At 37.3% G+C, this 24,311-nt stretch overlaps 2 protein-coding genes across 2 annotated transcripts in view; both read left to right on the top strand.

Annotated features, from left to right (window-relative positions):
• LOC134840457 (adenylate kinase isoenzyme 6-like) overlaps positions 1 to 24,311 on the top strand; it is a 478,618-nt gene that overhangs the window by 441,899 nt on the left and 12,408 nt on the right. The gene's annotated exons all lie outside the window — the stretch shown is intronic.
• On the top strand, positions 6,481 to 8,619 carry LOC134840764 (myelin expression factor 2-like). The gene has a single exon (XM_063856791.1). The coding sequence runs from the start codon at positions 6,482 to 6,484 to the stop codon at positions 8,171 to 8,173; it is 1,692 nt and encodes a 563-aa protein (XP_063712861.1). The 5' UTR covers position 6,481; the 3' UTR covers positions 8,174 to 8,619.

Genomic DNA, 24,311 nt, shown 5'->3' with positions numbered 1-24,311 from the left:
ACCACAATTCGCACACGACCTCCTCTTGTCCATGTCATCGCGAGGTTTGTACCAACTGGAATTCGCACCAGTGTTTGTCCCGCTATAGTTGCCATAATTGCTGTAACGGTTTTGCGCCCTCGGTTTTATCAGTAAATACTCGCGTGACTTCATACGCAAGTCGTCGGGCGTGGGTACCTGGTCAAGCGACAGGGTGAAGTGAGTGGCCAACATCGTCTTCAACTCCTCACTCCTTACACCATCCATGAACTTCGAAGCGATCGCCAAGTTTCGTTCGGATATTCTCTCATCCGGGTTGCTCCTCCTCCTGAGCAGTTCAAGGTCATCCAAGAATTTATCTATTGATTCTTCATCTCTCTGTCGCCTCTTCTCGAACTTCACCATGGCCTGGTGCCCTTGTACTCCAGAGCCGAAACGATTCAGCAGGATGTCGAATATCTTGCGAGCGCTGTCTCTCTCATTGGCTCTTTTCGCCATTACACAATTTAATGCAGTACCCTCCAGGTTGCTCGTCAGCGCGCTGCACTCTTGTTTCTTGGAGAGATTCTCTTCCTCAAAGTGTAACTTCATCACCTCTATCCAAGTATCAATGCAGCCGTCTGACTCGTCTTTATATGACTTCGGCTTTTTCAGTGTTCTTCTTGACCTCTCTCCTCTCTCGGTTGACTTCGAGAGCTTGGTGATGAATGTTTCAAGAGATCTGTTCAGAGGCTCAAACATCGAGGCATACATCGTTGTGTCTTGTGAGACTGTAGTCAGATCTGGTACTGAGCTGACTTGTGGCACGGTTGGCAATCTTGTCTCCGGGGTGGCATCTGCCTCCGGTGGGACTGGATTTGTCCAGCCAGGCCTCTGCGGGGCTGCCCTTGGCCGCTCCTTGTTTCTATTTTCGTAGTTCGTTCTCGAGCCTTGCTGGGCTCTGGCACTGTTGCCCGTACCATCTCCAACATTCGCATGGCGCGAGCGCTCCCTTGAGTTGGAATGCTCCTGCCAACTATTCCCATTCAGGATCGCGTCAAGCTTCCGCATCATCAAGTCAGATTTGGCGTCCAACCTCCTTTCCAGGCCAGTCATCGTTTGGGCGTAGGTATTATCATGATCATTCAACAATCGCTCGATCTCTCTTGTCATCCTAGCCTCTCTTTCCTCTGACTCTTTGTTTGCCTGTGCCAGGCTCTCGGCCAGGCATTGATCGGTGTCACGAATCAATTGAGCCTGATCAAACCTCGCCTGCGACTTCACGTGCGTTAGCTCATCTTTCAAATTCTCTCGACCATGGTGAGCTCTCTCGTCAACTTGATCTATCCTCTTAGTCATGTCTCGCCTCAATTCATCCAGGCCATTCATCACACCAGCGAACATATCACTTATGTCACCAGCTGCCCCCAATGGCGGGGTTAGCCCCAGAGAAGACGAGGTCAACTGTGGCTGTAGCCTAGTACTTGATGACGCACCGCCCTTTTGCTTGTGCATTGACGTCATCAGTCTGTCGAACGTTGATGATGCTCCCATCGTTATCCCATCTGACATAGGCCTGGTCGGCGAGGCAGAAGACGCCTCCCTGCTCATGTCGTTCCTTGGGCACGGTGTGAAGTTCACATCCGGATGGGTTATCTCCGGGTAGCCATCACTGGAAGTCAAACCTACAGTTGGTAGTGACGCCATGCGTTCGTCGTACAAGGACTTCCAACTCTTCTTGGCCTTCGAGAACGTCTGCTCTTCACCCGGACTCATACTCGACATCATCGCGTTGTTACTCTGTTTGGCCAAGGATGAGTGTGCACTTGTCAGATGTGAAGGTTCCTTTCTCCATTTATAGCTCTTAGTCTCTGATTTGGACATTCCCCTGTACAACACTTCCTCCCGAGGTTCGACCTCGGGACGCTCCGAGGTCTCCTCTGTCCTCTCGGCTTCCTCCCGTTCGAGGACCTCGTCTGGCTCAAAGTCGGGTCGAATGAGCGTTCGCTCCCCTTCGTCAAAGGGATCCACCAGCGTTTCGCTCGCAGGCTCGGCCTCGGAGCTCCGCCTTTGATTGCCATCGAGGTTTTTCTCGCTCCTTAGTTTCATTCCGCTCACTGAAAGATCAGGTTGACCTTTAGTCGATTCGTCTTCAGCAAACGCGTCGGAAGCGCTGCTAAACGAGGTTTGGCTACGCCTAGTTCTAAACTTCCGCGTGCTTCCCTTGCTTAACCTGGGAATTTTAGTAGTCGATCCTAGCGAGTCCCTGCGCTGCATAGTTTGTATCAAAATGAAAGTATTCGTAATCTGATGGCAATGCAAACGTACCACAAACAAGATTTAGTTAAATCACTTAACGCTGCCTACTCGATTCCGTCAGTATCAAAATGTCTCTTAGATCTCTCACGACTAAACTAGTAACTCAGCTAAAGTTACACACAGGGTCTACCCAGTATTGATACAATGCTAACTCAACCCGGTTGTATAATATAACAGTAACACTAAGTTTCCACAAGATATAATCGGTACACAAAACACAATCGATAATCAGATAAGAATATCCTACAGGTGACAGCGACCTTTTGTCAGTATCAATTTATTGCCACACAATTTATCAAGTCACTGCTTTGTTAAAATTAAACAATCTTCGATAAAAAGCAGTGATGATTCAGAAATAGATGAATAAAACTTAGTCTTAAAGAAAAAGACTTCCCCCAATCGGAACGATCCGAAAGAACGAAGCCCAGGACACAGTCTTCTCAAGTGGGTGTGTATTTGCCTAATACACCCACCGAGGTCTTCTTTTGGGTGTCCTGCGATTGCCCGAGCTGTCCTACCCAGTAGCTCAAGGCAACCTCTTGGTCGAAAATTCGTCAAATCTATGAGAAAGCTCTCCCACACTCGGACTGCTCCAAGTGCACGAGAGTAGGGAACAATTCTTCTTCTCAAGTGGGTGTGTATTTGCTTAATACACCCACCGAGGTCTTCCTTTATTTGTTCCCGGATTGCCCGAACTTTCCTATTAAGTAGCTCAAGGCAACCACTCAACCAAAATCACAATCAAAAAAAAATTTTGTTCGGGTACTTCTAATACACCCAATATAGAATCCAAAGTTGATCACGAATTTCCGGGTCAGAATGGGTTCTTCTGATCCTGATAAGCACGCCTAATATCCTAATATGATCCTAATTAAATGGATATTTTCCGTTTCCCAAATTGCCACAGAAGGTTTACTCAAGTCTCTTACAAGGAGGGTCGCTAGAAGGTTTAAGACACTCCGGAGGGTTACCTCGGAGGGTACCTCAATCACTCAAGTTACTTAGGAGGGTATCTTAATCACCCAAGTTACTTCGGAGGGTCCCCCTAAATTTACTAAGGAGGGTCAATAAGATGCTTAATACGCTCCGGAGGGTCACTTCGGAGGGTACCTCCAAAATTTTCAAATTTTCTGATCTCACTTGGAAGGTTCTCCTACTAGCTTTAAACAGCGTCAAAATAAGCTAAGGGTTCTAGGGGGAGCTGTTTCAACTTCTTAGGGTGATCTCGTGGAAATTTTCCACTAAGGAGGGTTGCTAAAGGGTTTAGCTGACTCCGGAGGGTCACTTCGGAGGGTTCCCCCAAAATCAAGAAAAAGGGTTAAATCACCGCAGTAAAGCCTCTGAAAGCGGTCTACCTGACTTAAAACTAGGTTGGCTGACACGGTCAACCTTCCCAGTTGAATAAAAAGATGTTTTGATAAAATTTTCTGCCGCTCGGAGGGTGGCCCGTTACTTGGACCCTCCGAACCAACAAATTCTAAAAAATTTTTCTTTTCCGAAATAATCAACCCAAAAACGGTTGCGATTCGAAAAAGTGGTCAAAAACGTCGACTTATGGTACCAAAATTATCCCGATCGGATAACTAGTCTTTGAGAAATCGCCAAAAACGCGTTCGTCAAAATGGCCTTTTTCACCACCTGTATAGGATCTGAAAGACTTTTTTCGCAATTCCGGTCGAAAGTGCCTAAAAATACTTGAAATGAGCGTAGTAGCCCTGTACGGCACTGGAATAATGCAAAAAACCGGACCAAAATTGGTTTAGAAACAAAAATTTGGCCAAAAACTATCAAATTTGGACCCTCCGATTCCTTCCTTTTCCAAACCTTAAGTCGTTAGCTCTATCCACGGAGCTACTCGGAGGGTTACCCAAAAATTTCTCTAGTAACCGAGCACGTTATGCTAGCACGCTCCTAACGCAAAAAATTTTATTGCTCTAACTCTAAAAACTCAAAAACTCGATCCCCAAAACAGATTGACAAAATACAGAAAATTATCAAAATTTTGATCGAAAAATTTTCGTTTTCCTAACTTCTACTGAGTCTTTGCTCACGCGGTTTCCTTAGTGAAGGGGATCGAACTACGTAGCTACTCTCTATATAAAAGCTTTTTGCCTATCGGAAAAGCTCGGATATCCGAAAATTTGGGGGTCTACGGTTTGGTCGAAAATTGGTAATTTTCGACAAAAAATGGGTGTTTCTTGGGTCTAAATAGGAGATAAGTAATATATAATAAGGATAATAATCTATTAATAGTCGTTAATAAATAGTACTATACCCTCCTTTGCACCAAAATATCCGAATTAAGACCCTTAACTCGGAAATTTGTAATCGATGGAGGGTACAATCGGACCGCGCCAATCGTGCCCCCCACCACTTAAGTTTTAATGAAACAGTACCCGAACGATACTAAAACTGCTTCAACGATACCCAACAGTCATTGCGGATGTTGTCCTTGATGTTCCTGTTGAGTGTGGAACACGCTGATCAGCTTGCCACTCTACCCTCCGGCCACCGGCAAAATCACCATTAACGTGCTTAAACACTCAAATTACACTCGAGGGAGGGTATCCAACCCTTCACCAAAACACACAATCTTTCTATCAGAAACGATATAAATCAATCTGAAACAACAACAAATAGGAAGGTCAGATCACATCTCGTCCGGAAATAACATATAAACTGTCACTTTATGTTTTTTACTGTTTTTGGTCCTTTTTGGATTTTTTACTGTTTTTTGTACTTTTTTGTTTTTAAATAATTATGTTTTTGGCTTTTTCTTGGTTATACACTGTTTTTGTTTGGTTTTACGCTTTCTCTTTAGTTGTTTTTGGTCCCGGGACCTCGGGACAAGCGGGTTCATGACTTCCCACCTAACCCTCCGGCCCCCGGAATTTTCGGTGTTAACTAAGTTAAAAAGCTAAATTGTACTAGACGGAGGGTACGCACCTTCCCCCTAGTACAATAACGGTCATTAAGACCTCTAACTCGGGCATACGCCCGGAGCGGAGGGTTCGTCGCTGAAACGCTTGCTGATCATGATGGTTTCATGCCTTTAACAGGCCCACCCAGGAGCGCCATAAAAACGTCTATGTAACATTCGCCCAAATATCACACAGCGACGGAGCGTAGAAAAAGTACCTATTGACGACTGGCAGGCGTCAGTTACCTTAATTCTACTCGTTTTTTACCGTCTCGACCTTGCCAGTTGATTTTCTGGTCTGTCTAGGGCAAAGTAAAAAGTTACCATTTTTAGGCCATCAGTCAAACGACTTTTGATCAGCTTTCGTTTGCATGCGAACACAACCACATAGCTGAGTCTCGGATCCTCAGACTACGTGATTGTCATTAAAAACACGGCTCGAACAACCTATTTTATTATGTTTTTGTGTGACAGTTTTATATTAAATCCATTGGAGATGGATTGACCCTTTCCTTTTTCTATCTAATCATGCTCTGAAATATTAAATAATAACGGTGTTAATTAAGATCTAGGACATTACAGCAGCTGTTATGGTCAGTTTTCACAGTCCCTTCACATATAACAGTCTCTGGGGAACCAAGCCTCCGCTCCCGTGATTTTCTTGAGATAACACTCTTATCTCCTATATTTCGTGTCCCGGGAGGGTTCCGTGGTATTTCTCTTCCCCCCACTGAAGCCTCCGTCTCCACAAATATCTGTCGCTAAGGTCCTTATCGTGTGTTCTTTCCACGATAAGAGGCTCCGTGTTTTTCTGTCTCTGATACAACTGTTCTTCACAAAATATGGCGTCGTTCTGATTTTCGTCTTTTTCTATTCAAAATGGCCGTCTTTTTTCTATTTCTCAGAAATGTTCTTCTTCCAATCGAAATTTTAAAAATAAAAATTCTAGAACATTCTGACCCTCCGTCGCAACACTTTTTTGTTCATAAGGCCTTAAGTCACTTTTTTTTCTGTCGCGGGAAGGTTATGCTGTGTCATCTGGCAGAATGGCACAGTTAGAGATCTTTTTTGCATTTTCCTCGCTTGTGTTTGCGAAGCGCAGCTTTGCCTCTGTGTAAAAAAATATAATTGTAAATTACATGCCGGTGTAATTGTTGATTTTAAACTTATGTTCATGTATTTTGTAGCAGCATGTACGTTTAACCAAGAACCAAGTGGTTTTTTTGAATTTTTTGTCTGAAAAGAAAAAAGAGAATAATTGGTACATGGTTGTTTTCAGTTTGCATGTCAAAGCTGATTAAAATGGAAAGCGATCCAGAAATCAATGACAGAAAGCGCAAGCTGGACTCCCCTCCAAGAAGAGTAGGTGCAAGTGATGAAGATAGGTGCTGCGAAGTGTTGGTCTCAAATATCCCATACGAGTTTCATTGGCAGAAACTTAAAGACTTGATTAGAGACAAAGTCGGTGAAGTAGGACATGTCAAAATTTGGCAAGATGATAGCGGTAGGCACAAAGGGGCCGGTGTTGCAATTTTTCCATCGGCTGAGCAGGCTCAGAAGGCGGTTGAAGAATTGAATAGACACGATGTAAACGGCCGGCAGTTGGTCGTGAAAAAGTTCACTGACGAAGAAAAAAGAAAGCGACAAAGAGTTGAAGAGCGTAAAGAAGACAGGCGAAGTGGACCTGGCGGAGGTGGTGGTGGTCGTCAACCTGATCTGGGTGATCGCCTTGGTCATAGAAGTGGCGTACAAGAAGACGTGTCTGGTCGGGTTCTTGAGATGGTCCAAACTATTATGAGCTCAGATCCAAGCGTTTTAAAGCGACTGGGAGTAAACGAAAATGTGATAGATGCTGTAAACAGTGGACAATTGTCTGATACTGTGTTCGTTGCAAATGTGGATTTTGCAATGAAGTGGCAAGATTTGAAGGATATTTTCAAAATGGCGGGAAACGTCGTCAATGTCAAAATGGTTGAAGGTACGGATGGAAAGACTAAAGGTTATGGAACGGTTCACTTCACTACGCCATTGGAAGCTCTGGAAGCAGTAGCTAAGTTTCATGGTCAGTTGGTGCGGGACAGAAAAATAACTGTCAAAATTGATCAGATGTCAAAAAATAAGATATCAATTCAAGAATTGATGGCTAGTTATGCTCCTCCTCGGAACCCTCCTCCGGATTTGTTCTCAAGATCGTCCGGTATGGGCCTTGGAGATGTTTCAAGGCTAGGTGGAATGTCTTCGTTGGGCGGGGGAGGAGGTTTGGCTTCTGCGTCCTTGATATCGCGAGAATTGGAGCTCGAACGTTTAGCTCTGCAAAGAGAACGCGAGAAGATTCTTTTGCAGTCTATGAGTTCGGAGCGCTCTGCTTTTCCACCTGCGTCGTCGGGTTTCGGTGGGGATTTAGGAAGGTCTTTCGCTCCTAGTCGTCCATTTGAGCCACCCATTGATTCGTTCAGATCTAGTGGTCTGCCGCCGTCTGTTCCTCAGATGGAGCGCGGTGGTCCGGATTTGAGACAGAAAGAAATGGAACTTCTGAAAGAGCTGGAAATGCTTCGCTCTCGTATGGGACCTTCGGGTGCTAGTCCCAGTATGCCGTTAAGCTCTGCCGGTTCTTCTTACTCTGGTAAAAATCCCATGCAAGGTGGTAGTTTTGGTAGCCAAGGAATGCCAGGCTTGGGAAGTGAACCCAACCCGGCTCTCGCTCCTGGTTTCGGTCGACGCGGTGTCGTCGGTAACTGTACGATTTTCATTCGCAATCTTCCTTTCCAAGTCAATTGGCAGATGTTGAAAGACCGGTTCTCCGAGTTCGGCCAAGTGTTGTATGCTGAGATTAAGATGGAAAACGGAAAGTCGAAGGGTTGCGGCATTGTTAGGTTCTCGGGTCCCCAAGAGGCGGAAAACGCCATCATGAGGATGAACGGAAAAGTGATTGATGGACGCGAAATCGAAGTTCGTTTTGACAGTAGCGGAAATTAAAGAAAATAATGTCTGTTCTCGATGTTTTCAACTGTGTGTAAAAGTCAATTCAAGTCAACTTGGTCGAAATCGCGTCGATTTTATGGATGTCAATTCGCTATTTTATGATGCTCTTAGTTTTCAAACTAATCCAGATCGTGAGTCTTTCATTGCAACTTATTTTGCGGCAGTTTAAAGGTTTCGTATTATTGCTCTCGATTAGAAAATTCTTCGTTCACACAAATCAGTTGAAATCTTTGTGTTTTTAGTATGCTATTTTTTAAAATGTAAACTTGATACATGTCAACGGTTGTTTGTTTGTTTGTCCCTACTTTCATGTTGAAAGTTTCGAAAAAAGTTGTAGCTCTAGTTGAAGAACTTTCTAGAAGTAAAATCGTACATAATATATGACTGAACTCGTGTTTCGACTTTCCTCTTTCGTTGTGTAATTTAACTTTTCAGCATGACTTCGTTTTCTTTGATGAGTTAAGATCACATTTTCTTTTAATAAAGTTTGATCATTCGTGGTCTTGTGTCTGTTTGTTAAATTTTTAGCTTTGATAAAATTTGGTGCAAAAATTTCCGATATGATGCCGGAATCCAAATCAGAGAAGATTGTTGGACGAAGCTTACCACATAGTCTGCTATGTTTCAGTGGTTTGTATTGAATAGTGTTCTTCATATAAAAAGTTGAATACCCAGAAATTTTTAACCCCAACTCAGTGTTTGGACCGTGTGACAACTTTTTGCTCCCATTTGCGCTTATTTTTGACCAAGTGGTTAATATTTTCGGGTATTATATTATTATTAACCGAATGCATGTAGTAATAGTAGCCAAATAGTGTCATTTTCTTTTGCGATTTGTTCTTGATAAATATTGGCAGTCTTCAATTTTCTCAGACCAGCTTATTTATTTTTCCTTGAACTCGCGTTGCTTGCTTTCTAATACCTGATGATCGGTGAAAGATTTAGCTGTCTTTTGAACTCCAACTAGATGGGTCTGATGTTCGGTTAAAATGTCGTTATTTAAAAAAAAAAAGTCCGGTGTTGTGTTAGTTTTTTAATTTTGCTTCGGGTTTTCGCAATGTTCAATTTGGAGATTTAGCGATAAACTTTATCGAAGCGAAAGTTTGAGAGACCTCGGAGGCAAACATCTAAAAGAAACTTGAATTTTGAACTCTTTTCAAAAGCGAAGCAGTGCTTCGCACCAGTTGCGATAGAAAAGTAAATGATATAAAAAATAACAGAAAATTTAATTCCAAACTAATTTCAAGCGGATTGAAGGTAAAAAAATATATGTTTAAATAAAATGATGTAAAGGTTATTCAATTTTTTCTGGTTGAAACCATCAGATTGTTGCCCTTGTGATAAGAAAAGTACAACCGAGTAAAAGATTTTTCCCCCGTAAACAACTTCGTTTACAGAATGACAAATGGTAATTAGTATATTTTTAACCGCTAGCGTGGTTATCACTGCAAGTGCGAAACTATTAGCATGGTTGCAACTATTAGATTGAATTGGATGCACGTGGTCTGTGGGTGCTAGTTAAGATTATGTCGGCTTATTTCCCTAATGTTTTTATTCTATTAATTTTTGTTGGTATTAAATGAAAATGATCGTTCTAAAAGAAATTTTCGAAAAATTAAATCAACCTCTGAAGCCACCCGTTATAAACCTTTGAAAAACAACATGAAAAATTGTCAACATTTTAAATTTTGTTTATTTGAAAAAAGTCATTTTCCGGCTTTTTTGTTCATATGTTAACTTTGGTAAAAACCTTTGTTTATTTGATTGCGCGATCTGCTATATTTTTACGCTTGCATTTTGCAAGCATTAACTAATCGTAATATAGACTTTTCAGGTTAATTTATTATTTCGGTTTAAACAAAGTCACTGAACCATTTACTCACTTGATCTTAAAAGAATATCAAGTTTGTGGAACGAATTTGACTGTTTTAGTTTGGAGGTAAAGTCCATGCTTGATGACAAAGATCATGGGCTTGATACTAACCAGGAGCTGGTTTTCTTTATAAAATGTTTTTTTTTCTGGCTGAAATTCAATGATCGAACTTTTATTTGTCAACTTATTTTGCAAATCATCCAATTTTCTTCCAGTTGAAGCAAGTTTTGCTAAACTTGAAAGGTTTTTGATTCGTTCCTGTAATTGTTACATATCGGGCCTCTGATTTTTTCTTGTTTCCTTTCCTTTTGACGTTTTTTTTGCTAGAAAGGTTAATTGATACCTTGCTTAGATTATTTTATCATTTTAACATAATGGATGATCCGGGTGAAAGTTACTAGAGAAATGTTCACGAACAAATGTGTAACACAAAATGTTTGTTAAAAAATACCTTTTGATCATAATTTCAATTCAACTTGTAAATAGTTGAGAAACTTCTTGCTAGGCAAGGAGAACAGAATGTTCTGACCGCGGAACTCGTAGAAAACAGGGCAAGCTAGTAAGCTATCCTGAATTAAAGGATTCTGAATATTACTAAACCTAGTCACTATTCACATTTCGCTCGTTTTCTTTGGTGTAAAGTAATTCAAAAATTCAAAAAAGTTCATCGACACTGAAGTATAATTTCAAATTATTCAGTTGCAGCTCGAATCACCACTGAAAGTTGTCAAGTATGAATATTTATCGACTTGACACCATTGAGTTTATTTATTGCAACTGTTTTTTTTTTTGAAAAAAAAAATCATCGCGAAAAAAATCTTTAACACATTTGTTGATCAGAACAAAAACAAATCACAGTTCAATTTTCGTGTGCAGATCAGGCTGTTTTGTTACCAAAACATTTTAAGAATCAAGAACCGAATTCAAGTTGTTTTATTTATTTTCCAAAAAGTTATTAAGTCTGAAAACGCTATTGAAGTGCTTTTAATCTCGGACGCGATGAGGCACATGTAGACCCAAATGAACAGTTTTTCAAGCTTTACTCATCTCAAGGTTAACCAATTACAGAGTCTTAATTCTAATATTATACTAAAATAGCTGAATGTTTCCAAAAGAAACTTTTTGAAAAAAAAATCTATCGTTTTTGTACTCCAGCTAGCTTGGTGTCATTTTTTCCTTGTAAAGGCGAGTTTTTGTGCATTTTTTGTAATAATTAGGCAGCATGTAATTTTACGAAATCACTTTTGAAGCAGCATTCTTTGCGGCCTTGTTTCCGTGAAAAGGAGTGCGTGAAAGTTTCTCAATCAATTTGCCATTACTAAGTTGTTACGTTACATAGTAGCTAGGTATTTTAAAGTTTTGAGTTCTTATCCCGTAGTCTCTGATGTTTTAATGTTAAGATTAATGTTGCATTTTTTTCTGTATTTGCAAGGGTTTTGCAATCGGGTACTTGACTTTTTCCCCCGTAAATAACTTTGTTCTCTGGGCTCCTGGTGGTACTTCACTTCATAATCAATCAAAATTCTTAGTGCCTCCTGCACTTTTAGCCTGGAGGTAACGAATAAGCCTGGTTTTGTCGGCTTAGTTACCACATTTAGGATTTGTTTGTTTTTGCTGTAAACGATTTTATATTAGTTGCTTTAAGTGTTTTAGCTTTTAGAAATCCGGTTGAATCGAAGTTTGATTTTAAAAATTGTAATTTTACCAACCCGATTTGTTTAAATATCGTTTTTTTTCTTTTTTTTTGGCATAATCAGTTTCAGCTTTTTTATATCGACTCACTGGCCTCTTGCTGCGTCGTCTGATGACCGAAAGAAGTCTTTGTGTGCGTGTGTGTTTAGAGGGGAAGAGAGGACTTGATCACAAGGGTATTTTGAATTTTTTTCGGCATAATGGGTTTCTGCGCAAGTATTTTCAGTTTCAATTCCGCTTGATAAGTATTTTTTTTCCGATGCTAATATTGATTTTTTTTGTCTGGGCATGTTTTTAAAAAACTATGTTCATTTATTTTGATAGATCTAGTTGTATGTATAGTGATAAAATATCGGTATTACTTTTTTGCTGATTGTTTTTTGGCTTTTTTGTTGTCGGTTAAACTCTCGATTTAGTTTCGAATTGTGTATACCACTCGCATTCAGTACACATGTGGATTTCGTTGATACTATTTGGGCAGTAATAAAACTTTCCAATACGATTTCGCGGAACAATTTTCTTGATTTTCAGGTGATTAGCTGTCGGTTTAAATTCTGTCGGCTTGCTTACCTTTTATTTTGCTGCGAACCAATTTCCGACTTTGTTTATTTCCGACACTCTAAAGATCGATGAGACTTTGGCCCAAAATTTAGATTTTTTATTGCTCAATTTCAACTTCTTTTATTAAACAAAAAATTTAGGTTTTTACTTTTTTTTCTAGTTCTTTCTTTAACGGTTACAACGTTCAAAGTCCTTTTTGATAGTTCTTGAATCGCCTGCAGTTTTTTTTTACTTGCTGCATCGGAAGAGGTGCGAAGCTCAGCTTTGGCTTTGTGTTTCAAACTTGAACTTAAAACCTTTGAGAAACCTCATTTCGAGTAGAACAAACTCATCCTGCATCATAGTGCCTTCTCATTTTCTCACACAATTAAACTGACAACTTTTGGTTGAAAATTGGCGGCAATGAGATATTTTGGAGCGTGACTGCTGTGACTTTGTCTGCCGTGACTGCACTTTTTTGTATCCTTAATCCTATAACCGGAAGACTGCATTATGAAAAACCGCGCCAATGAACCCTTGTGGTGGATACAGCATTTAGCGTCCTTCTCGATGTCATTATCTAAATCAGACTTAACAACCAATACCAAGCGAAGCTGAGAACTGGAAGCTGAGAATTTGTTGAATTTAGAGACGCAAATTCCGGATCAAGAAAAGATAATTCAGGTGCATCCCTTACGATAAAATTGGTCATTCCCTTTAAAATTCCTATGCCTGTCGTTTTGTCTGTTTTTCTTGTGAAGATTCGATGAACTTAAAGATTTTTTATATAGGCCTTGATTATTGTTTTGTTTTGGTTTTTCAGACAAAAATTCTTGAACTTTTTTCGCGCTCAAATTTTATTTTAGTGGTTTGCTTTTTAATTTCAGTTCAGTTTATTTCCTTTGGCAGAAATAAGGGAAACTTTACTATTAAACGGCAAAAGTGTAAAGCTCAAGCAAAACGTGGTCGAGTTTATGATTTGATAGTGGATTTTAATATCAGATTTCCCAGCGGAATGGTAAATCTAACTATCGATCCAGTTCACCAAATTGGGTTAATTTTTTCAAAAAATTCAACAAGTGTTTTTGATTGTAAAAAAGCTTCAAGTGTTTTTGATCATAAGTGTTTTTGATTTTGATTTTAAAAAGCTTTAAGGCCATGTTTTTTAAAGAAATTCGAAAATCAATATTTTTCTGCTTCCTTGGGTTCTTTGACTCCTTTCCACTTGTCTGTTGGCTGTGTTCTGAATTTGAATGATTTTTTTTGTGCAATGTTAAGAAGTTTGTTTTCATATGCATTAAAGTGGGATTATAAAATTTCATGAAGAATCGATATTTTTTGCTTTTAAATTTTTCATTAAGTAAAGGTTAATTTTTATCCTTTTGATAAGCTAGGGCGTTGCAACCTAGTATTAGATTTTTTTCGTAAACAATTTTGTTCAGAGAATTTGCACGTGAAAATGTTACACGCGTGTGTTACTTGCTTTGCTACAAATTCCAGCCAGTAACATTCATGCCTGAGACGTCAAAGGTCTAGTTCGATTCCCGTCGGGGTCTCTTTTTTTTGTAAAAAAATTTCGGTTAACTTAGACTATCGTTTGTCTGCTTATTTTTGTCGGTTTAGTTCCCTTAGAAAAGACTTTTTCTGAAGATTTGGCTTCTTTTTTGTTTTCGAAATCTTCTTCTAAAATTACTTTTTTTGAATTTTAGTTTGACTCAACTAACTGACTGATTCGAAAAAATTTACGTCACTTAGTTACAGTCATCATATCGTATTTTTAAGATATGTTTTTCAGATCTTGGTCACATTCATGAAAAACTAATCTGTGCTATTTGAGAAAAGCCCACGCAATGTAGATAGTAAAAGTCTCTAGCGGTGCTCTGAAGTATTATTTTCTTTTGGAATTTATAAGAATTGGTTTTAATCTTGCCTTTTATTTTGTATATTGGACGATAGTCTGGTTGGTTCAAGTTTTTCTATGCTGGGAACATTTTGATTCTATGGAAATGGAAAAAGAAAAATGATTGTGGTAATGTGATCAAAATCTTTTTCTCTGTATCGCAAGTGGTGTCAATCTTTGATTCGTATCTGGGTATGAGTTTTTAAGTATATAAATTGCGTAGTTTTCTTAAACGTTAAAAAACTTCATACTCATTTACTGTAGCCTGCAGAGTGGAAGAGGTGGTTTTGTTTCGCATTCATCCTTCCCTGCATCTGTATTTGGCTGAGTTCGCTTGAAAAAAAATTATTGGCCGAAACGTTTTCAAAAAGGCAAAATGGCATCATTATGGGGCTCAAAAAAGCAAAATGACCGAAATAAATAGGTTTTGTGAAATTTTAAAGTCACTTTTTTCCTCAAAGGATTGCTCCAACTAGCAAATTTTTTCAGGCGAGCAGATAGGGGGTACCTCTTGTTGAAGTCCCGATGAACGCACTTTTAATGCTTGTTGCTACTGCAGTGTATACGTGTTCAAAATGTGAGTCTGGAATAGAGCCGAAGCACGCGAGTCGTGGAAAAGCTATCTGATTAAACGTCTAGTGTTACCAGCATTAAGGACATCGCCTACCCCGTTTATGTTTATTTACAGTTTGATTCTTCAGTAAATAAATAACTTCTAAGTAAACTATGTCACTTTCACTGAAGCTAAAACGAACTGCAATCGAAAATCTTCTAGTAAAATTTCATGCATTTCTTTCCCTTGAAAGAAGTTCTCAGCTCATCTTAAGTATTTAATATGCATCAAAAAAAATACAGCTTCTCCTTCAAAGCACAGATTTACTTCAATATCGAAGGGTATCAGAAATTTTGATCGAGAAACTTTCATCTGTACTGAAAATTTTCTTTTGGCCGACCACAAAGCTCAACAGTTTTTATATCCTTTGAAATCAACATAGAAAATCCAGCTTTAAGCTAATTCTTTTTAATTTAGATCAAAGCTGCAAGAGAACTTGAAATGGCATCGAATGAAAGTAGTTGAACAATTTGAATCAAGTTTTTCAAGCAAACCTAATGAGCGTAAAAATAATGGCAACACAAAACATTAAGAAAGAAATTTGGGCTTTTTCTCAATTGAACCTTGCCGTCATGGGTATTGTGATCATTTCTAAGTTCTTGCCAAGGCTTCAGACCAACTAGATAAAACTACATCTCTTTTCAAAAATATGTTTAAAAATTTTAATTTATTTACGTATTTGCTGCCAACTGCGCCATGTTTCAAATGACAAGGTCACTGAATATACTGGTAATCTAGCAAGTCCTATATTTTTTATCTTTAATCGTAGAAAATTGAGAAACGTGCTTCATGCGGTAATAAAACAAGGATTGGTCGTATGTCTAAGAGTATCCGAAGCAAAGATTGCCTTGGTTCGTCTTAGATCAGCCCTAGTGTCTTCAAAAGTGACAGAAATAAGTAGCTAGAGTGAACTACCTCAAGGCCATTAAGTCTGGCCAAATGACTGTAGGGGGCAGTTAAGGGAAGATAATGGCAATCTTGGGTTGAAAACAAAGCGAGACGAAGATAACTGGTTACGTTGCAATGAAAAGCAATTTTTATACATATTGTCAGATGGTATTAAGATATGTGTCCTTAATGGACGTGTAAAGCTCGCGTGAATCAACCCACAGGTCCATCAGAAAATAAGCAGTGAGTCAGCAATCGTTCGCTTTCATCGTGAAGGGAATGCAGAGAATGCTGTTCTAGGCTGTCCGCTCACAGATACTCTGTGAGGAAGACCTTAAACAATCAATGAAATACATCAATGGTCCTAGATTAGTGCAATGAACGCCATATTCTTTTGGATGTTAATTTTTTTTTAAACTAATTTGTGTCTATAGGCTCGTGTTTGAAACCCAAGGTATTTAAAAAAACATTCTGTTCTTTTTCATTTTTTGCCCATTATTACTTTGGTTCTTTGTGGAGTTTCTTTTTGTCGAAGATTTTTACTGGTTATGTGTGTGAAGTGCCGCTACACCTCTGTGTTAGTTTATCTTAAGAGAGTGGGGAATAGTTTCGGATGAAGTTAGTGTGATCGAAGCACTCGTTGTATTAAATCGGTTTTGAATTCGTGAATGAGCTCTTTAAGCGTAGCTACTCTCACGCGTAACGTTCTTGGATGTTGCTGTGATCTAGAAACGTCTGCTAAAAAGACCAAATGCTGCGCAAAAATTGCCATGATGATCATCTTGGTCCTATTAGAGCTCTCAAGTATTAGCAAGGACCTCGTTTATTTTGGAATTTTTATCTCATTGGATGGCAAGCAGTGATAAAACAAGCAGTGCTCGCACGAATCAGATAAAGATAGACCTGCTACAGTTTACATCAGCCTCGGTGTCCCAAAATTTGACCCCCAGGAACTGAATGTGTCCTATTTAAAACGTTCTTAAAGCAACTTCTATGAAAGAAGCTTGGAGATATTAATCAGATTTAATGGTATTGGGAAGAAAAAGGCGGTAATGCATCATGCAAAAAGAATATGTCCGAAGCTCGAAAAGAGATCAGGCTTGAAACAATGGAATTGTTGATCAAAATAAAGTAATTTTGCGGTAAAATAAATTTTCAAGAGTTCGTGTTTTTGTTCCGACCCACTGAAAGTGAAGAGGCACTTTGTCCTCGGGTGTAATTTAGTTTTTTTTACACTTGCGGATTATTTTACTATTTTTTATGCAGAAGCAGGTACAATAAATAATTATCAGAATGAGTTGATTGGTATCATAATATAGCTCTTTCAACCGCGATTCCATCGCCTTTGAAGTGTTTAAATATTGTCATTGTCGAAAAAACCCAATTTGAAATTTTTACTTTTTAGTCTAATTTTGAGCGAATAAAGCGAGCGAGTAGGTGTTATATTAGAAAAAGCTTATAAGTCATGAAAAAATTTAGTCTTACTTCTTTTCACACATAAGCTTCATTTAGCGTTTTGATATTTATTTTCTGAGGAAAACTGTTGTAATTCGTGCTCTAATTCAACAAGACTGCTCGTATCAGGGCGAAGCCCTGAATGTTCCGACTGCCTTTTAAGGTTTATGGAGCAGCAGTAATAACATAAAAAATTTAATGAAATAAAATAAAATGAAAATTTTTTTTTCCAAAAATTTGAAATTTTTTATGAAAATCATCCCCCCACACGCCATATAAAGTCCAAAAAGATAGATTTGGTTCCTTGTAACAAATCAATTATGACATATAAGCTTCGTTCAACCAATTTGGAACGATTTATAAGACGGATTAAATCTCCGCTTACGCGTTAATAGTGCGAATTATATCGCGCGTTAATTGTCCCAAATTGGTCAAAATGGCCAAATTGGCAACCTTTAAACCCTCATAACTTTACGAAAAATAATCACAGGTGAAATTTCTTTTCAAATTTAAGCTCAGGACAACAATAGCTTTCGAATGATATAAAAAAATTCCGTCAAAAATGGCTAGTTAAAAAGTCGAAATTTGTCTGAAGACAAAAAAACCCACCCGAGCACAAATATTCCGTTACTTTCGTATCGAAAGTCGGAACAATAACATTCTGATTTAAGTTCAAAAAATATAATGTTTATAATCGATCATAATGGATTTTTATTGCAAAAATAATCGATTATACTGGATTATCTTGGCAAAAATAATCGATTTCAGTGCCAAAATTAATGGATTTTAAATGTGGCCTGTTTCTGTAGACATTTTTAGGTTATATTTCATTATTTAAACAGAAAGGTACAATTCTGCCAGCCTAGAGAACCTTCACAGTGACACTTGATTTTTTATAATAAAAAAGAATTTATGTGGATTTTCATTATTCAAAGTTCTATGATAAGCTTTTTTCGTCCAAAAAATGATGACCATTATGTTTTCATTCATTTAAAACCAATTGTAAACTCAGTTAAACTTACCAAAAGCTTTCTGCAAAAAATTATGAAACAAAATTAGTGAAAAAAATGCTTATCATACAGTAATCTGTAAATGGAAATTGTATGATAAGAAATTTTTTTATAGAACCCATGCATGGAATTGTATAATGAGCTTTTTTTGCATGAACTTGTATGATTAAACGCTTTTGTATCGAGGTCAACCCGGGAAGGTCTTACTTTTCTTATATATAGCCAGTCACTTTTGTTACAACAGGTCGTATATGGGTGTTATCTAAAAATGCCAAACGCGTACTCGATTATTTTAAATTTGTTAGAAATGTGATACAAGACTGCTCTTATCAGGGCGACGCCCTGAATGTTCCGACTGCCTTTTAAGGTTTTATGGAGCAGTAATAACATCAAAAAAATGATTGTAATAAAACAAAAAGAAAAAAACTTTTTTCTAAAGTTTGAAACTTTTTATGAAAATTATCCCCCCACACGCCATATAAAGTACAAAAGCATAGATTTCGCTCCTTGTAACAAATCAATTATGGCGAATGAGCTTCTTTCAACTAACTTGGAACGATTTTAAGACGGATTAACTCTCCCCTTACGCGTTAATAGCGCGAAATATATTGCGCGTTAATTGTCCCAAATTGGCCGAAATGGCTATCTTTAAACCCCCATAACTTTACGAAAAATGATCACAGGTGAAGTATCTTTTCAAATTTGAGCTCAGGACAACAATAGCTTTCGAATGATATAAAAAAAATTCCGTCAAAAATGGCTAGTTAAAAAGTCGAAATTTGTCTGAAGAAAAAAAAACCCACCCGAGCACAAATATTCCGTTACTTTCGTATCGAAAGTCGGAACAATAACATTCTGAATATTGTCAAGTTCATCTTACACATCATGCACAAGAAAAACAACACGTTTGAAAAAATGTTTCTTTTTTTGTAATTGAATGTGGATGTGGTCGAACTTTCTGTGCTACTTGCGCAGCAATCGGCTATCCTTGTTTATTATCTGCAACTTGTAGAAGAAGGCATCGGGTTCAATGCGCTAATGAAAATGTTGGCGGTTTGCTTCAGAGTAAGAAAGGGTTAAACGGGCAGCTTCCTTGCATACACTTTTCTTTTCAAATTCAAGGTTTAACTTTGTAGGATTCGATGTCACTTTGTAGAGTTCTCTCATCAGCCCAGTAACAGGAGATCCAGAAATAGCCATTTGTGTTAGATTATTTCATTTTTTATGCCTTTGTTGGAGGATGGTAATCTAAAAGTCAGCTGACTCTGCTCAAAGACTGAGTCAGCAATCCTGTGCGTTTCTTATGACGGGAATGGATGAAAATATTTACTCAATGAGGAATGGGATAATTAATCACTGCTATAATAAATATGAATGGTCTTGGATGAATGCTAGAAAGTCATCATTCTCATGCGCGTAAGCAACGTAGTCCCGGTAGCTAAGATATGCGGAAAGTTTATATTTACCCTTGCGATAAGCAAGGGTATTGCAATCGGATACTGGACTTTTTTCCCCGTAAACAACTTTTTCACAAGATTATCTCCAATTTCAAGATGTTCATTGCACATTTAACACCTCGAGCTACTGTGTCTACAGAATTGAAACAATCGATTGAATTGAAACCATCGATTGAATAAAATTTTCTACAAAAAACACCCGGCAAATGAGTCGATTGAAATTAGACCGAAATCAATTTCAAGATATTTGAAATTTTTGTTCTGCCCCAAATCAAGCATAGAACAAAAATTTCAAATATCTTGAAATTGATTTCGGTCTAATTTCAATCGACTCATTTGCCGGGTGTTTTTGTAGAAAATTTTATTCAATCGATGGTTTCAATTCAAAGAACTTAAGGTTTTTTCATACATGTTTTTCAACATGCCATTTTATAAACGCTAAAAAATTTAGTTTGAAAAGAAAAACTTTCAAGCGATTTTTTTTTTTATTTTTTTTCATTTATTTTTAGTTTTTCAGTTATTTTCAGAATTCGTGGTTTGATTTTTTTTTGTTATTTTAGTGTGTGCAGTTAATTTAACACACTCAAGTGTCAAGTTTTTAATGCGTGCACGTTCATTTCAAATCCATGGTGATATGGCATAGCGTATTGTTGAAATGTCTAAAAAAGTTTTTCATCTATCCATTCTGTATTTAAGTGCGTGTGACACGTATCTTGCCATGTTAAGCGTTTTTTTTGCAACAGTTAATGGAATAACGTATCTATGCGTCCTTAAGCTAAGTCGTATATTGAAATGCTTAAGATTTTTTTTGCGATTTTCCAGTTTGAATCTAGTGTTTGTTCCACCGAGTTAAAATTAGCATTACAATAGTGGGATATTGTCAGAGTTCCCCCAGGGGCTACGAATTTGGTCTCCAATTATGAATGCCCAAACCCTTTTAGTGTACGAGATACGACGATTTTTGTGATTTTTGCAAAATTTTTCGGAAAACATAATTTACAAAACTTGAAATTTTCAACCATGTTTTTGGTTGCTGTCAGTGTACTCTCAAGGAGTGCGAATCATGCCTCTAATTATTATGACTGCTCAAATCTTTGTAGTTTTCGAGATATGACGTTTTATGATTTCTTTTTAGTTTTTCAGAAAACTTAGATTTTGAAAAAATCAAAAACATTTGAAATTCCTAATCTTGTAATTGGGTGCTGTAAGGGTAGTCTCAGGAGTTTCAAGATCTAAATCTTGCGTTCAAATGCGGCTGCTAAAATGCTCTTAGTTTACGAGATATGATGTTTTTGTGATTTTTCAAAAAGTTTTCAAAAAAATTAAATTTGATTTTTGTAAATATTGTTGTTTTCAAAACTCTATTTGGGGGCTGTCAGAATGCTATCGGGGGTTGCGAATATCAGTTCCAATAATGGTTTTTTATTTTTTTGTAGTTACCGATATATGACGTTTTTTTGTTATTTTTCGAAAAAATATTAGCAAACTTAAATTCAATGTGTTTTCAAATTTGAAAATCGCAATCCCGGAGTTGGAAGCTGTAAGAGAACTCTCGTTGGTTGCAAATATAACTTCTCAAATCTCAAATTTTTTTTAGTTTTCGAGATATGACTTATTTGTGATTTTTTTGTTCAATAAAATTTTCAAGTTTTTTTTTCATATTTCACTTGAAATTTGAGGCTTTTTTCTTTTGAATGGAGGCTTTCAGAGTATTTCCAGGGGTTGCGAATTTTGCCTCCATGTATGACTGCTCAATTTTTTATTTTTCGAGATATGACATTTTTTGCAATTTTTTCGAAAAATTTTCAGAAAACTTGAATGTTTTGTTTTCAAATTTTGAAATTCCCAACCCTATAGTTGGGGGCGTCCAGAGTACTAAAAGGGTTGCGAATCTCGCCTCCGCATATGACTTCTCAAGTTTTTGTAATTTTCGAGTTGTGATGTTGTTATGGTTTTTCATTTTTTTTTTCAAAATTTGAAACTCCTAACCCTGTAGTGGCGACTGCTCAAATGCTTTTAGTTTCCAATATGTGACGTTTTTTGTCAGTTTTAAATTTAAACTTAGTTTAAACTTAGATATAAAAAAACTTCACAAAATTTAATTTTGAAAAAACTCGGAAAAAAACTTAGTTTAATTTGAAATTACGAACCCTGTTATTGGGTGCTGTCAGAATACACTCAAAGGTTGCAGATCTTTTTTTTTTCAATGTTTTCTCAAAAATTCGAAACGCTGGAGGTGCGTTACACGCTAGTTACTCTAAAATAAAATGTCTAATATAAATTTCCTGAAAATTGTTTAAATTTTTGAATTGATTGTCTTGTCTTTGAAGGTAATTGGTGGCTGTTGCACGATATTTAAAAATGTGGCTGTTTCTGATGATATAACTGTTTTGAAAGTTATCAAATTTGGTGAATTTTTTCACTTAACGGCGTCTTTAATTTTTTGTGATATTTGTTTATTGTTGTTCAGCTGCCGTACCGCTGCGTTTTAGCTTCTGATTTCGCATGATTGATGTTATTGTTTTAGTTTCATAGGCTCTTAGAGTTTTTTATTTTGTGCAACTTTTTTGTAGTGTTTTTTTTTTGAAATTTTTTTATTCAATTTTTTGAAGTTTCAATGTTTAATTTTTTCTTTTTTGATCTTTGTTTTTAGCATGCAATCGAAATTTCCATTTGGTTCATCTGGATTTGGACCTGCAGTTTGTTTGATTCCAGGGTTTTTAGCGAAGTTTCTTGATGAGTTTTGGAATTTTTGGAGCTTGATTGTTGGACCGAAACCTCTCTTTTTTCGTATCTTTTCCATCTAATAGTTATCAGAGTAAATGAATGGAGTTTGTGTAGCTTGAAGGCTTTTAGTTTTCGGCAATTTAGTTCTACAATAATTACAAAAATTCTATTGGGTTTTCAGCCGACGATTTCCAAATAATTCGTTGCTTTTTTCGTGTGAGCCAGATTATCCTTTAAATTTCGGCATGTCGTTTGCTATCGCATGAGGTGCGAAGCTCTGCTTCGCCTCTCTGTTTAATCTTTGTCCCTAGATTTGAGTTGGAATATAGTAGTATTAGTTTTTTGCTTTTTCCTTTGTTGTTTTTGAGTTATGTTTTGCCGTTTTTCCTTGCTCAGTGCAGAATCGCCTATGTGTTTATCTTGCGATTGCAAGTGTGTTGCAACCGGAGGCTAGACCTTTACGCCGTAAGTAAATTTGTTCACAGGACTCATCTGCTGTCACCATCGTTGGAAATATTGCAACAGGAACAATCTGAGCATGTTTGCATTTTAAATTATCCGTCCATTTCGAAGTTTGCTTTTTGTTGGTTGTATTTTATCAACTCGTTTTGTAAAATTTCGTTTTTCTGCTTCCTAGGTTTCGGCCTATATAATATCGGCATAGTGGCTGCATGTTGCGTCGATTAATTAACTGAAAAAGGGTCTGTGTGCTTATGTGTGTCTTTTGAGGGTAGAGGACTTTAATAGTTCTAAATGAGTCTTTTCGAATTTTTCGACTTGAAGGGTTTCTGCTCAGGTGTTTTCGGTGTTTTTACCGCTTGATAAATTTTTCCGATGCTCATTTCTTTTGTCTTTGTATGTCTTAAAAACTAATTTTTGTACCCTTGCGATCATGTAGTAATTAGCTGAAGTTCGTCTCAGATAGTAATAGTTTTTTTCAGAAACATTGTTAACGTTGAGTTTCCGTCGGTTCCTTTTCCGTTTTTTAAAATGCCATTAATTTTATCTGGTACGGTTTTTTTTATTGTCTAACTTTCTAAAGCATGGATTTGTTTCAAACAGTTACTGTAATTGAAAGTTCAGTAATTTGTAAGTTTACCAAATATGAGTTTGAGTAAACCTGTTTAATTTTTTTTTTCGTTTTGATTTCGATGAACTGATTTTGGTTTATGTTATATTGGCTTAGTCAACGCATTTTGCGCAATTTTGAAAGCAAACCATATTCGTATACGATCAGATACGGTCGACCTTTAGTTGCTGCTCGGTTAATGATTCCCTTTGCTTTTTAAGGCTGTTCTTAATATCATCCGATACACCATTCTTAATTAGGTGTTTCCAATGATTTTTTCAATTAAATTTTTCACATATTATTTTGTAACGTAAGATTTTTCTTGTATCGCAACTGGTGCCAAGCTCTTTTTCTTCTCGGTCATTTTTTTTACCAAAAAAAATTCAACATATTGTAAAAGGCAATCAGATTATTCGAGTATGTGCCTTCAATAACCTAGACTTCTTTTTTAATGCTTAAAAACTTTATTCTACCCAAATTATTTCGTCCTATTTTTTTTATCAACGTAGTTGACTTATGTTGAGTCGTTTGATTACCGAAGAGTCGTTGAGTTTTGAGAGGGAGGGGCCTCCAGACTCCTCTTTGACTCATTCATCTTCTGAGTCTTCTGTTGCAACCGACTTAATTTTAGCATTTTGAATATCCGGGCTAATTGTAATTTTCGCAACTCTTTTTGTTAAAATTTATTTTATTATCTTATGAATTTTTTGTCTTAATAGGTCTCGGCTTATTTTATATAGACTAAATGGTCTCTTATGGCATAGTTCGATGAACAAAAACTTTTTGTGTGCGTGTGTGTGTGTTTTTAGGGAAAAGTGGACTTAAATTTTTTTTAAATCAGTTTCGACGGCATGAATGGTTTCTCCGCAGATATTTTCGGCTTTGTTACCGCTTGCTCATTATAAAAT

The sequence above is a fragment of the Symsagittifera roscoffensis genome, chromosome 2 (genome assembly GCF_963678635.1).
Source record: "Symsagittifera roscoffensis chromosome 2, txSymRosc1.1, whole genome shotgun sequence".
NCBI lineage: Eukaryota > Metazoa > Xenacoelomorpha > Acoela > Convolutidae > Symsagittifera > Symsagittifera roscoffensis.
Note: the sequence above shows the minus strand (reverse complement) of the source record. Positions and strands in the feature narration are given on the sequence as shown.